The 14,954-nt window shown below is 39.9% G+C and overlaps 1 protein-coding gene across 1 annotated transcript in view; it reads left to right on the top strand.

The window, feature by feature from the left end:
* NTN1 (netrin 1) overlaps nucleotides 1-14,954 on the top strand; it is a 140,721-nt gene that overhangs the window by 104,191 nt on the left and 21,576 nt on the right. Inside the window, exon 6 of the mRNA XM_039355094.1 lies at nucleotides 14,284-14,358. Within this exon, the coding sequence (XP_039211028.1) occupies nucleotides 14,284-14,358 (75 nt within the window). The remainder of the gene's footprint in view (nucleotides 1-14,283; nucleotides 14,359-14,954) is intronic.

Genomic DNA, 14,954 nt, shown 5'->3' with positions numbered 1-14,954 from the left:
TGCTTATCTTCAGTTGTCAGCAGCTTCTGACTGGCCACACAAATGTAGCCAGTCTTTTCCCTGCCAGTTTGGAGGGCTTCCTCAGATCCAGCGGAAGGGCTGCCATCCTCCTGTGATTGACAAGGGTCCCCTCCTTCTTTGTCACCTCTCCAGGGTGACTTTTGACCCTTTTTAAGGTCCCCAGCAGGGCAAAATCAAACATGGAAGACAGAGCCCTGACTTTCTGCATCTGTCACACCATGACACCTAACCCGAAGTCTATTCTCTGGGGTTTTAACTGCACATCTGCACTCCAGCAATGACTGCATAACTGTGGTGGATCATTTATCTTTTGAAATATTCTGAAGTTATCAAGTAGTTTATCTGTAAATAGACCTTGTTTCTAGATTTAACTTATTCTGGGATAGAGTTAAACCTAAGGATGGCTCTTCCTGCTCTTTCTTCTGTTATAGTCTAAATGACCAACTATGGAAAATGGATAATCATCTTTCTCTCTTTGCTTACCACGCCTCAAAGCTGATAGCATTTGGCTTAACATTACAAGAATTTCTTCTTCTCATATGTTTCTCTTTCTGAAAAATGGTGCTGCATGATGGTTAACTTGGCACTTTCCTGTCTCTTGACTTATTTGGTTTTCATTGTGTATATCCAGTATTTTGCAAAAATCTTATTCCTAATTAATGAAATGTTTCCACTGGTAAGTTTCCCGGTCTTCCTTTTGTCTTTAACTTCTGGACTTTTTCTAGAGATTCTTTATCTAGAAGGTAGAAATTGGACTTTTACTTAATTAATCATTTTCTGAGTTCACATGAAACTTTGAATCTGAGTTTACACAGATTTTGTAGTTAAGATTTAATTGACCTAATTAAGCATTCCCAGCCTATGGTTCCAAGATTACCTGTGGATGGTTTCAATGAAGTCCTATAAATATCCTTTCCGGAATTTGTTTACTGTTCCCAGCCACAGAGCATCACAGTTGTATGTGAATGTTGGGCTTTATTACAATTAATCAAAATGATTTCTAGAAGCTGAGAGAGTGACATATAAGTAATCCAAGCTTAAGATACCTCAAGATGTATAGCATAATCCAAAGATCATAAAGAAATAAATAAAATGGGTAGTGGAAGATATAATAAAATAAATGTGCTGTGAACAATATGCACCAGTTTCCCCTCAAATGATAACCAAAATGTAACGTACTGTAGACATTAGCCACTCCGTATCTCAAGTGTCTGGCATTCTGCTGAGTATTATGTATCCCAGCTAATGCAAACTTGCAGTTCATTCTAGGCTCCAAATATCTGCAGCATTGTTATTTAAGAAGTGTTCTGTGTTCCATGGCTTCAGTGCCAGACATTTAATGAATTACCGTACTTTAAAATCTATGTGACTATCATCCTGATAGCATGCTAAGTTTTCCTTTTTCAAGGGGTTAGTCCAGGGATGGGGAGATTATGGGACACCCTATTAGTTGCTGCTCAAGAGAAGAAAACACCAGCAGTTGGCTTATAGTGGCTTATTGGGGAGTCACAAGAAACACTAAAAAAAATAGAGGAATTATTAAGTAGTGAAGTGGCAAGAAAGGCATCAAGCTATAAAATTATTTCTGACAATATACCTAAGCAGCAAATGAGACAAAACAGCTGCCCTACATTTTGTCTTGCTTGGAGATTTTAAAATGTGATGTGTTTTTTTAAATCTGCTACTTTCCAAGTCCATATTGTTTTGAATAGGAATGAAAGATGGAGCTTTATATTTCCAAGCTTGTTATTCTTTTTTTTTTCCAAATTCAACAAAACTTAATATTTCATTCTTTGGCTAAAAGAACATTTACATCTTCCAAGATCAGGGACAGGAGCAGAAATGCACTTTAACTCCCATAAACATTCAGATCAAGAATTGCAAAAAGTTGTTACACACCACAACTGGTTAGGACATCTTATTTATCAATTGAATCCATATCCTATTTTTTCAATCCATACACCTTCTCCTAAATTCTTTCAATTTATTCAGCCATGTTCTTAATTTTTATGTACCTTCTGAGATTTCAGGTCTAGGAGAGTCCTCCCAAACTGACATATGGATGTTTTCTTGACAGCCAGCTAGTATTTTGTTGCCATTCTCTTAAGGCTGCAGAAAATCTCAGAATATTGGTTCAGTTTGCATTCCTTCTTGGAAATGCAGGAACATTGTTCAAATATAAAGCTTATTAAGGTACTGTGTACCATTACATGCTTGTTTCAATACACTACAAGCCAGTCTATGTTAAAAGAGAATAAACGAATAGAGGATAAAACTATGTATCAGCAGTCAGCTCCGTCCACAACTGGTAGTTTCAGTTCCATTGAATTTAAGTCATTTTTTGAATCAAATTCAGCTTCAGCATATTAGAAAATATGATATTTTCTTGGTTTGATGACCTTTCATCCTAGGATACAACCCTGGAATTTCCTGATAGTCTCTCATCCAAGTACTGTATCAACTGGTTCCAATCTTCTTAGCTTTTTAAGATCAACCACATTTAGCTAGGGGCTCCCTTCTTCACGGAAGTAATATGTTTCTGACATTACGTAGTGTTGGCGAAAGCATGATGAAGATAAAATATTAGCACAGCACAGCAAGATAGCAACATTATATAAAGTAAAATGTGCCTTGTCCTACTTGTAGTAAAATCCAGGACTATCAGAGGTGAGAGGGAAAAGCATGACCTGAGGTATCAAGAAGGAAGAGTTTAGTGTTTCATTCTCTTATCTTTCACAAAAGATAAATTGCTTCTCCTTTTAAAGCCTGACAGAAAAAAATATCAAAGTAAAAATACAATCTACATGAGATTTTGAGGTTGCTAATCCTGACCTTGGTTGCTTCATTAGTCTATTTGGATTGCTAACCATGAACGTGGAGATAAAGATGAAGTTTCCATGTCTGACATTAGAAAAACCTACTTTGCAAATACTGGACATACTGGTGGCTTTCAGAGGTTTTGGACTATTCTTTTCGTAAATTCAAGCTAGCATAGCCAATAGCTCGACTAAATATGGTCTATTCCCACACTGGGAAATGGTGCAATTAATGCTCTAGCATTTGATGCTGCTCATATGTTTTACACTGTAATACAAAGAAAACAAAGTTAGACATGGATTTAGTTCAAAAATGTAAAAACCAGTTAAATGTTCTACATTGAATTTGAGTTTTAAAAAATTTGGATGGAATCAAATTGGACATCTGCCTGTTTTAACAGGTTGAAGAATTTAAATGTAACATTTGTAAAAAATTTAGTTGCAAATCACCTATCAAATACTGATAGCCATTATACTTTGATCATATATACTAACACTGAACAGCCTGTAAATGTTAAATGCCAATAGCCATTGCATTTTTAAATGTTCTTACTAGGAAGTCCATTGCTAAGAATTTAGCTGAACTTACATTTGATTATTTGGATATGTCCAGAAAATATTCCCCATCAAAATTTATACATAAACAAACAAAAGACATGTGGATATTATTTCTTTTGGATTTCTCTGACAGTTAGAAATTAAAATCCCAAACTTGTTTGCACAATTTCTCTTTGGTTTTTATCAGAGTTGCTTCATATAACGTCAACTTGGGAAAATCAGCCAGCTTCAGTATTTTCAATGTAGCACTCTGCCTCCATCTGGGAAATCAGCCAGAACTATGCACTAAATGATAACACAAATATCTTATGCTATTTTTACATCAAAGGGAATAGACCGAAGAAGCCAAATGTAGCAAAAAAAAAAATGCCAAGAAAAAGATTAATTACTTTATTGTATTTACTTATGTATTTGTAAGACTTATCAACCACTTGAATCCCAAGGGACTCTAGCTGATGTGCAAATATAAAGCAGAATAAATAAAATTAATATAATGTAATAGTAATATAAACCATTAAACTATTCTGGTGCCAATTTGGAGTGACCAGGTATCGTCTTGTGATCTTCCCGGATTTATATTTTCCTTAACATTTTTCAATTGGAGGTTGTTTTTTAAAAGATGTTTATGATTTGAAAAACTCAGTATTCTTACCTTTCCATAATTGAATATTTTAATGAGATTACATAAAGTTAAAAGGTATATATATATATATATATATATATATATATATATATATATATATATATATATATTTTCTGAGGTTTTCGCGTGTATTTGTATGTAGGTCTTTGGTTGTTCGGGTTTTTTCCCGCGTAAAATTGGAAGTGTCTTGGCGACGTTTCGACGAAGTCCCATTCGTCATCTTCAGGCTGGTGTTTTCAGCTTCGTGCTTTGAGCAGCAATGTGTGGTCTTAGCTGTTTCTTCCTTTTAACTGCCAGTGGGGGTATGAACTGATTGGGTGGGAGCTTGGCTGTGTTCTGATTGGGTGGAGGTGTGTTCTGAATGGTTAGGGGCTTGGCTGTGCTCTGATTGGCTGGGGGAGTGTTCTGTTTGGTTGTGCTCAGGTTAGTCTGAGTTGCAGGGGGGTTTAAGATTTTGGGCTGCCTTGCTATTTTTTGGCTTCGCGTTCGTGGTCGTGCTTCCTCTTCATGGAGGGTGTCAGTTTGCTTCATGTATGGATTGGAGGGGTTTAAAGTGGCTAATGATGCAGCTGTGGTCTGGCTTCTGGTTTGTGGTCATGCCTCGTCATCGGTGTGGCTTTGGGTTTGTTTTTTGCGTGGATGTATTCTTCTGTTGGTTTGTCCGATGTATGTGGTGGGACAAGTGGTGCATGGGATTTCGTATACTCCTTGATTTTCTAATTCAATTTTATCTTTGGGGTTTCTAAGGACGGTGGATATTTTTCTGTTTGTGCAGAATGCTGTTTTGATGTTGTGTTTATGGAGGATTTTACTGATTCTGTCTGTGGTGCCTTTTATGTATACATAAAAGGCACCACAGACAGAATCAGTAAAATACATACATACATACATCGGACAAACCAACAGAAGAATAAGTGCACGCATTGAAGAACATAAGAACTCAGTCAAAAAAGAGGAACCAACATCTTCCCTGGTCCAACACCTTAAAGCCACAGGACATGAAATTGACTTTAAAAATACCAGAACCATTGCCAAAAGTGAACATTTTAATAACAGAATAATCAGAGAAGCCATCGAGATAGAAAAACGCCCACACAGCATGAACAAGCGAGATGATACCTCCCGCCTACCAGCCATTTGGAAACCCGCCCTTATTGACAAACGACTCCCTAACACAAAAAATGATACCAGACCCACACTCACAAAAACCACACAGGATGTCACCACCACACATCCACGCAAAAAACAAACCCAAAGCCACACCGATGATGAGGCACGACCACAAACCAGAAGCCAGACCACAGCTGCATCATTAGCCACTTTAAACCCCTCCAATCCATACATGAAGCACGACCACGAACGCGAAGCCAAAAAATAGCAAGGCAGCCCAAAATCTTAAACCCCCCTGCAACTCAGACTAACCTGAGCACAACCAAACAGAACACTCCCCCAGCCAATCAGAACACAGCCAAGCTCCCACCCAATCAGTTCATACCCCCACTGGCAGTTAAAAGGAAGAAACAGCTAAGACCACACATTGCTGCTCAAAGCACGAAGCTGAAAACACCAGCCTGAAGATGACGAATGGGACTTCGTCGAAACGTCGCCAAGACACTTCCAATTTTACGCGGGAGAAAACCCGAACAACCAAAGACATATATATATATATATATATATATATATATATATATATATATATATATATATATATAATGAAAATATAAAATGAGCACCAGGGTAATAAAAACTATAAAAGTTTTTAATAAATTAAAACTATAAAAGTTTTAAAAAGCGCCAAGCTTTCGCCGTCACCTGCCGGCATCCTCAGGGCTGGCGCGCCAGAGAATGAGAAGGTCTTTTATAGGTGTGTCGAGGTCTGCACCCGGCTCCTCGATCTTGTTATCGGGCTTAATTGGTTCAGCCGTGTGCAATTAACCTCTGCTTCTTTTCTCTTTTTGGTTGCATTTTTATCCTCATCCGTCTCCAATTCTCCCAACTCCGGATTAGCTAGATGGCAATTGCAGTTATTTCGATTGCCTTTATATTCTAACCTCCCCTTAGGCTCAGGTGGTAGTGCACATTCCACAGTCCTTTCTCCACCATATCTTGTCCAGTTGTTACTTTTAGGATCATATTCATTTCCGGTCTCAATACTTTCATTTTTAATGTGTCCGTCATCCTGATGATCTCGTAAGTTGCTACGGGTTCGGTGCAGCGTGGGGGGGTGTTCCGCAAGGTGGAGGGATCGTCTCTTATTAGTTGTCATGCCCAGCTGTCCTACGCGTGTCCTACTCCGGGTGCCCGATCCAGGGGGTGTGTGCGCAGCAATCAAGCTGCATCCCTCCTGGTTGCAGCGCTCTTCCTCAGTTCTCCCCTTTTTTACATTATTAAGAGCATTCGCTTGTATTCCATGGGAGTCCTCAGGACCATCAGGTAGGGGGTGTGACGGCTCGATCTTCCGTAACCTGCCGCTCTCCGATCTTCCCTCCTCCTCTATAACGGTGTGCGAGGGTTCTTCGTCAACCACCCCCCGTGGTTTATCTTTATTAGAGCTAATCGCTCCGGCTGCATGAGGGGTTCTTCTCCTCCTTTCCGGATCAGCCGTGATATTTCTTTTGATGTGTGGGCGGGCCGTTGCGTTTGGCAATTCATCCGCACTTCCACCTGCCGTATCTTCTCTCGTCTCCTCTTTGCTGCCGGGGGGTCGGATCCTGGTTCTTATCACCCCCCTAATCCTCTGGGGTTGCAGTAGTCTCACGGGGGTGGTCGAAGTATCTCGCGATTGCTTTCCTTCCTCCAAATTGCCCATGGTTTGTTGGATGGTTCGGGTGCTGCCCAAGTTGTTATTGGGCCGTCGGGGGTGTTGCCGCTGGTTATTGGCACTCCATGATCTTAAGGCCAAATAGGACGGACACAGGTCAATATGCCTATTAATGGATTTGCTGTCCGAGAGCCATGCCTCTCTAAGAAGGCGGCCCCCTTTGGTACTATCATTTGCCAATACACTGACGCCACTGAAATTAAACCTGTGGCCCAGATCCACCGTGTGGGCCCATATTTGGGAATGACAATCTCTCCTTCTCACTGCCAATTCGTGCTCATGGACCCTGGTCTTAATGCGTTTAGCAGTCTCCCCAATATAATTGCATTGGCAGTCCATACAGTCAATCCTATAGACGGCTGCCGATCTTTCGATGCTGGGGAGCGGGTCCTTAGGGCGCATTATTGCCGCCCGCAGTGTTTGGTTGGGTCTATGGGCCACCTGTATTTTATATGGTGCCAGGATCCTAGCTGTGGCTTCTGATACATTGTGGATATAGGGGAGGGCAATGCGTGTGGTAGCTTGAGGCATGGATTCTTGGGATACAGGGTTACCCCGGAGTCCAGGTGGTTTCATGAACTGATTAATAAGTTTAACCGGGTAGCCATTACGTCTACATATTTGGAAGAGGTGGTTTCTCTCTTCCTTCTTAGCTCTGACAGTGCTGCAATGTGTCTCCACTCGTTTGAATAGCGTCCTGACACAACTGGCTTTATGGGCCATCGGGTGGTTGCTCCCAAAGTGGAGCATCCTGTCAGTACATGTTGGTTTTCGGTATACCCTAGTAGCTAGACATCCATCCACCTGGCGCTGCACAAATACATCCAAAAATGCCAAATTGCCCTGATCTTCCTCCTCCATGGTGAATTGGATGTCCGGGTATACCGAATTCAGGACGCCCATAAAGTCAGTTTTGTGTCGTTTCTTAATGACCGCAAACGTATCGTCCACATAGCGGGCCCAAAATTTTGGTCGATACTGGGCCATCGCTATGTGTTCTAGCTGTTGGAGTACCATCTCTGCAACCACACTGGAGATCGGCGACCCCATAGGTGTTCCTTTAATTTGCTCATATATAACACCCTGAAAGGTGAAATAGGTGTTAAGGCATATTTCCATCAGTTTTATCAGGTCCTCCATTTGAAGGGAGTCCTGATGCTGCCCATGGTCTCCTTGATTAAGCCGGTCTCTTAGGACCGCAACCGCAAGTCCTTGCGGGATGGAAGTGAATAGAGAAATTACATCAAAGGAGACCATGAGCTCATCCTCTTCTACCTTCAGGGTTTTAATTCTGTTGAGGAATTCTTCTGCCGATCTTACGGTGGTGTCGCTGTTACTTGCCAAGTGGCCAATGCGTACGCTCAGCCACTTGGCAAGTTCAGAGATGGGGGTACCCCTGAATGCTACAATGGGGCGGAGGGGGACATTGGGCTTATGTATCTTAGGTAAGCCATAAAATCTGGCGAGTGCTGAGTCACCAGGGCGGATCTTTCTTAGCGCTTCTTCCCCCATCCTCCCCTTACGTTTTAGGTCATCTAGGAGCTTGTTAGTACGGTTTCTCAACGTGGTGGAGGGATCTTTACTAACCACTCTATAGGCAGCACCATCTTGGAGTAAATCCAATGCCTTTCTTACATATGCCTCTTTGTCTAAAACAACAGTTGCCCTCCCCTTATCGGCTGGGAGGATGACAATGGTGTCATCTTTTCTAAGTTGGCTTAAAGCCACCCTTTCCTCTGCCTGTTATGGTACCTACAGATCCATGCATCACATATCAGCTGGCTGATGACATTATTATTTATTGTAGCTATAACTATTATAGGTCATATACCACTGCCATTATTATGACTAAGTTATCATTAAGGTCATATTATTGGGATTGCACCGAATAGGTACTGCTAGCCCCTTGGACAACAAAGGACCAGTAAAATAAATATATTGTAAATATATTTAAAGATGTGGTATTATACCCAGTTATTTCATTCCTATCAACAACGGTGACCTAACCCTAATTTACATCAACATTATTGCCAACTTATTCTAATAAGAAGCAGATTTCTTCTAGACTTCCCAATATGTTTTCCTTTCTTGCTTAAACAGAAGTATGAGCCACATTAACTGACACATTCCTCAGTATTCTGAAAAATTCATCAGCTTCCAGTAATTCTGAAAAATTCATCCAGCTTCCAGTAATAAGTTTTCCATCCTTGCAGATATGGAAGGAAGTCCTATATTGATCTGACTCTGACAGTCAATATCTTCCTATACAGTCATGAAACCAAAATTAGGAGAATATCCCTTCATAACCAATGGATTATTAAAGGATTGGAACAGATCCATAGTTGTCACAGCAATAGAAATTATATGAAAATTGAAGTAATATGAATACACCATTGTATTTATTGTTCTCTTTTCCACATTGTTACAATCAAATGAAAGATTCATAATCAAGGTTCAAGAAAATCCCATTATTGTCAAGTTACGGTTAATGTAAAATCTGATAGATGGTGAAGCCAAAACTTACATAGCTTTTAATATGATCCATCTGAATTCCAAACTAAATTAAAAACATGCTTTATTTCTATTCTCTAGAATTTCACTAAGGTAGAGTTGTATTGTTGCTGGGGAAAAAAATCTTCAATAGTGACATTTTTATGGCTTTGTCATTCAGTCAGCAGGACCTATTGCTAGGCAATCTTAGAAATCATAGAGGAAAAAATAAGGTATATCTCCTTACCATCTGCTTGAAAATTCTTTAAAATCATCTTGTTAGTCCTCAAAAGAGGCAAGAAAACGTCTATTACTTGTATAAATGAATTGTATGTTTTGCTATATCAGGGATAGGATGAACATACCTTATTCATGCTTCTTTCTGTTTCTATGGAAACTGTGAAGAAACATAAAATGTCTTCATCTGCATTAATTTAATTAATGCAGAGACATTTAACCTTTCTAATAAAGTTTATGGGACAAACCTAGATTTAGGATAAATTTTCCAGAAATTACAAATTGTCCAGGAAATGAGAGCATGCACAGTTCTAAGCATCTCACAATTCATCTATGTTACACCACTGCTGTATGAGCTATATCAGCTTCCAGTTTTTTCCCAGGTGCAATTCAAGTTCTGAAATTGTTACCCTTAAATCCTGAATGACACAGGACCAAGTTATCTTCAGGATTGCCTCTTCCTGAGGAGATCTATCTCTGTTCCACTAGGTCTGATAGGGTGGCTGTGATTCAGATCCTTTCCCTCAATTGTTGCCATCTAGAGGGACCTAGACTGTCCCTACACTTCTAGCCTTCTGAAAGGCATTGAAAACCTACATTTTACCATAAGCATTGGGGTAGTCTGGGTCTGAATACCTGAAAGTTTTTAAGGGTATATGGAAAAGTGTAGCAGCTGGAGGTCTGGAAGTTTTCTGTGTTGTTATTTCTGTATTTATTGCTTTTATTGTTGTTTGTGAGCCACTCAAAATTACATTGTGTATGATGGAAAGATATATAATCTGGGAAATAAACAGAGTGGTGAAAAAGAGACTGAAAGGAAAAATCAAGATAATTAAATAATCCTCACAAGGATATTGAAAAGTACAGTAATTTAGGCTCAACTGCAATGTTTTGCCCAATGTAATGAAGGGCCAACCAACATCCAGGAAGCTGTCAAAGTTCAGAAGACTTCCTTAAAACCTGTCCTAACATGGAGGACAAAGACAAGCAGAAAAAGTGTAGGGTAATGTAAGGAATCCTAAAAAACAATTTGAGGGGGGAAAACTCAGGAAATAATAAAAACTTAAATATATTTGAATGGACAAAATCCAGAGCAAGGGTTCAGTCATTAGATAGCAACAAAGTGAATAAGAAGCTCAAGGAATGTATAAAATCTCTTCTACCACAGATGAGACAGAGACCTGGCCCAGTAGTGACTTTTTCAGGGAATAAATTGGAACAACTAAAGCTAATTAAAGTAGCAAATGGAGATATTCCAAAACATTGTGAGACAGCATAGAGAAACAAATTACCAAGTCTGGTGGTATCCATCTGAGAATTCTTAAAGAATTCAGTGATGAAATTACTGGTCTCCCAACAAAAGTAGGTATACAAATAGCATAAATTAATATTTCATTGAAGTAAAAAAAATATGTTGTAAAATTAAGAGGAGGCAGAAGGATGTAATAGTTCTGGATCTATGTCTTTTGATTTTCTGCCATAGAATTAATTAATGAAAGAGAAATGAAGGCATAGCTTTAATTAAGAATGAAGGAGCAAAAATAAAGGATAAAAAGTATGAACTGGACTCATCTGTGTTATTGTGATGGCATGTCAGCATAGGAATGCTTTATTTTAGTGAATGATAATAATGGAAGAATCAAAGATGAGTTTTAGGCAAAAAATTGGAATGAATCTGATCCATCCATTATTCCATCTAATTGCATTATTTGTTTATTCTGGGTTGGATCGCTACAAAGTCTCTGGATATAACTGACTAGATGAACACAGACAGATGATAGTTTGATGTGTTCAAATCTAATGAGATGACTGGGCAACTTCTTGTGAAGTCATCTGGGATTTGCTAACTCTGTAGAGTCCAAGGGATTGAACTGGATTTTCTGTAACCCGAATTCTGTAACCTGAATTCTTTTTCTGCCTGTCTGGCTTCTTTGGGCAGCCAAGGATGGGTTTCATATAGGATTTGAGAGTTAAGAGCCAATGCTAAGGCCATATGGATACGTGGACAAGAGGAAATAATTGTTGCATTGACTCAAGAACATTTAAAAGATTCATAAGGAAAAGTAGGTAAGACAATCAGAGCTATGAAGTGATCTGGATTTGAATGGAAATAATTGATTTGAATGAATATATATCATGAGAACCAGTCTGGTAGAGTGGTTAAGGCATCAGGCTAGAAACTGGCAGACTTCTAAGCCCGTCTTCAGCACAAGACGAGCTGGGTGACTTTGGGTCAGTTACTTTCTCTCAGCCTTAGGAAGGCAGCAGTGGCAAACCACTTCTGAAAAACTTTGCCAAAAAAACTACAGGGATTTGTCCAGGCAATCTCTGAGAATGAGACACGTTTGCGTGGAAGGGAGAAAACACATATTATTCTAGTCAGCAACTCCTTAAATAAACAGTATCTTTTCCTGAGCTTGTGCTGTGTGATCCCCCCCCCCAAATTTATTTATTTATTTATTTATTTATTTATTTATTTATTTATGAGACTTATATACCGCTTTAAGTGCAAGCACTCTCTAAGCGGTGTACACCAGTAAGCAATGTATATATATATATTTACATTGCCCCCAACAATCTGGGTCCTCATTTTACCTACCTCGGAAGGATGGAAGGCTGAGTCAACCTTGAGCCGGTGAGATTTGAACCGCTGACCTGCTGAACACAGTCAGCTAAAGTGGCCTGCAGTACTGCACTCTAACTGCTGCGCCACCTCGTTCAAATTGTTGAACGAGGCAACCTGCTCACTCAAACATCTTTTCACCATTAAATCAAGTTTGCTTCACAGCTTTAGACCTGGTGGCTGTGAGTTTGCACTCGAGGATGGTGGGGAACAACGAGATCATTACTCTGATCCTGTGGGATTAAAGAAATCAAAGCTCCCAAGTATGTCAGAAGCAGTGCAATAATCAATACACAATTAGTAACATTAAAATGGTACTCAGATGAGAGCTGATCTGTCTTGAATGTAGGCATGTTTCTCAATTGAGTCATTTTCTCCTCCAAGATTCTGTATTTATCTGTAGATCTTAGTTTATAGTTATTGGGAACCTTTGTATTGATTAGCAGTTCCAGGAGAGCTATTCTTCCATTAATCAATAGGGAAGTGATTGGACAATTGCTCAGTGGAAGGAGCACTTGGATTCTGCTTTCTCTGCAGTTATCTGGGACATTCTTCTAATTCTTGGCAGCTTCTAAGCCCCTGTTGCTTCTGACTCTGCTGCCTTTTCTGGAATGAAATAGATTCAAGCTATCAGAATAATGCCAACAAAAATATGAAGCATGACTACATATGTAGAAAGAGCCAGGAGGTCTGAGTTTCTTGGAAAAGCTAGAGTATAATGATTATAGCAGCAAAGGAACCCTGTTGTGATGTTACTGGTTTTTATGTATTATATTTCCATTCTGTATGAAATATGCCAAACATTATTCTAAGTACTTAGCAAGATGGTGATGGTGATTAAACATTTTGTAATATAGCTCTTTATTTGACTGCTGTTTGTCTTCAATAAACTAACAAGATATCAATTCATAGATAGGATATTGCTGGAGATCCCATGTATGCTGCTTTGAGTAGTTTTATAAAGAGAGAGATGTATCACACACTCATTTTTCATATTTGAGAAAAACAAGATGTGTAATTACAGTTTGTTTTACAAGCACAAAGCATATCTACCTCTTCTGTCCTGATTTATTTGAATAAGCATGAATGTCATTGCAGGGTAAATGTTTTTGGGTATTTCCAGCCAAATAAAGAGCAGGCAGAGCAAATCGCTAGAGCTCCGTTCAAGTCCCAGCCAATGATGGGAGAGTAAAATGTGACTGTGAGGGATCAGCCTTTGATGCACAAAGCATAACTGAGCTCCCCATGTTCCAAGTGATGCAAAATAGCTCCAGCAGGCTCTGCCAAAGTGGCTATGCTGCATCACATTAGTAGCACTGGAACACAGGATGATGTTCAGAAGGAGTAAAACCATTGTATCACAGCAGTAGGGCCTATTAGAAATGAAGCAATCCCACTGGGGCATTTTATTTGCACACTCCAGTAGAGTGGACGCCAAAGGCTTTGCTAATGCTTCATGGGCTGCTAATTTCCTCCCTGACCCCTTTTGTGGAGGGGTGACCCCAGCCAGAATCCTTCTGCAATGAATGCCAAAGCCTGACACAGGTCTGGGTTAGGGGTGACAAAGAGGCCTCTGTGGGCTTTAATCAGGCTCCAGTTTGCCGTTTAAGAACTGGGAAGGGGGGAGAGAGAGTTGTGGCTCTCTAAAGATCTGGGTGGTACAATAAGGGAGGCCCAGGGTCTCCCATGGAGGCAGCTGAGTTGCAGCAGGCAGCAGAAGACAGGCTAAAAAATTCATCAGACAAGGAGGGGAGGACAAGAAAGGAGAGGCGGATGGCTTCTTTTGTGAAAGTCTTTCTTTGGAATATAGAAGGTTTTTCAATGAATGCCCCCATTAGATGACCCAATCAGGTCCTGGCAGATGGATCTCCTAGGCACGCTGCTTATTCATAGCAGGCGAAGTTGCTTCTGCTCTCTCACTTCCCTTTCCCTGTGCTGCATCCCTCCTTTCTTCCCACATGCTTTCATGCATATTAAGACTAACTTTATATATGTGTGTGTGTGTGTGTGTGTATATATATATAGATAGATAGATAGATATATTTCTTTCTCTTCTTGTCCATCTGCCCCAAAGACTGTGACACCTACTGCAAGGCATCCAAAGGAAAGTTGAAGATAAACATGAAGAAGTATTGCAAGAAAGATTATGGTGAGCAACTCTCTCCTCCCCAACGTCACCCTGGAAATGTTCGGTGTCTGCCTGTCTTGTCACAGAATCTCTTAAAAGTGGCATTTCTTTTCTGGGACATGGTCAGAATAATCTCTGTTATGTATGGTAAGTGGCTATTGGCCAAAAAAGACCTTCCTAGCAGTGTGCAATATTGTTTATAACTGAATGCACAATAAAGGACCTGCCAAAGGTTTGAGATGGGCATAAATGGGGGGGGGGAGGGGAGAACTGAAAGGAAATCAGTGAAACATGCAGCAAAGTATCTTCTGGGAATTTGCTCTGGGACAGCCCGACTAGAGCACATTCAACTACCCAAAACACTGAGTAAGTATGGGAAATTTACTATCTTGCCTCTTGGAAGATGGAAAAAAAAACCTCATAAATTAAAGATTTCATTCATATATTTAAATGGGCAGCTTGTATGTACTGGGAGGTATGTGCCAAGACGGAGCCTTTAAGGTGTGTTCACACAGCATCTTTAACCTTCTTCCACATTGATCAATGTTCTGGATTGACAAAATACATTGAATAGAAACTGGCCAAGTAGGCTGAGTTGACACACATGCTAAACCACA

This window comes from Crotalus tigris, unplaced genomic scaffold (assembly GCF_016545835.1).
Source record: "Crotalus tigris isolate CLP2741 ecotype Arizona unplaced genomic scaffold, ASM1654583v1 scf7180000018599.1079084, whole genome shotgun sequence".
Taxonomy (NCBI): Eukaryota; Metazoa; Chordata; class Lepidosauria; order Squamata; family Viperidae; genus Crotalus; species Crotalus tigris.
The sequence above is the reverse complement of the archived record's forward strand: the minus strand, read 5'-3'. Positions and strand labels throughout refer to the sequence as shown.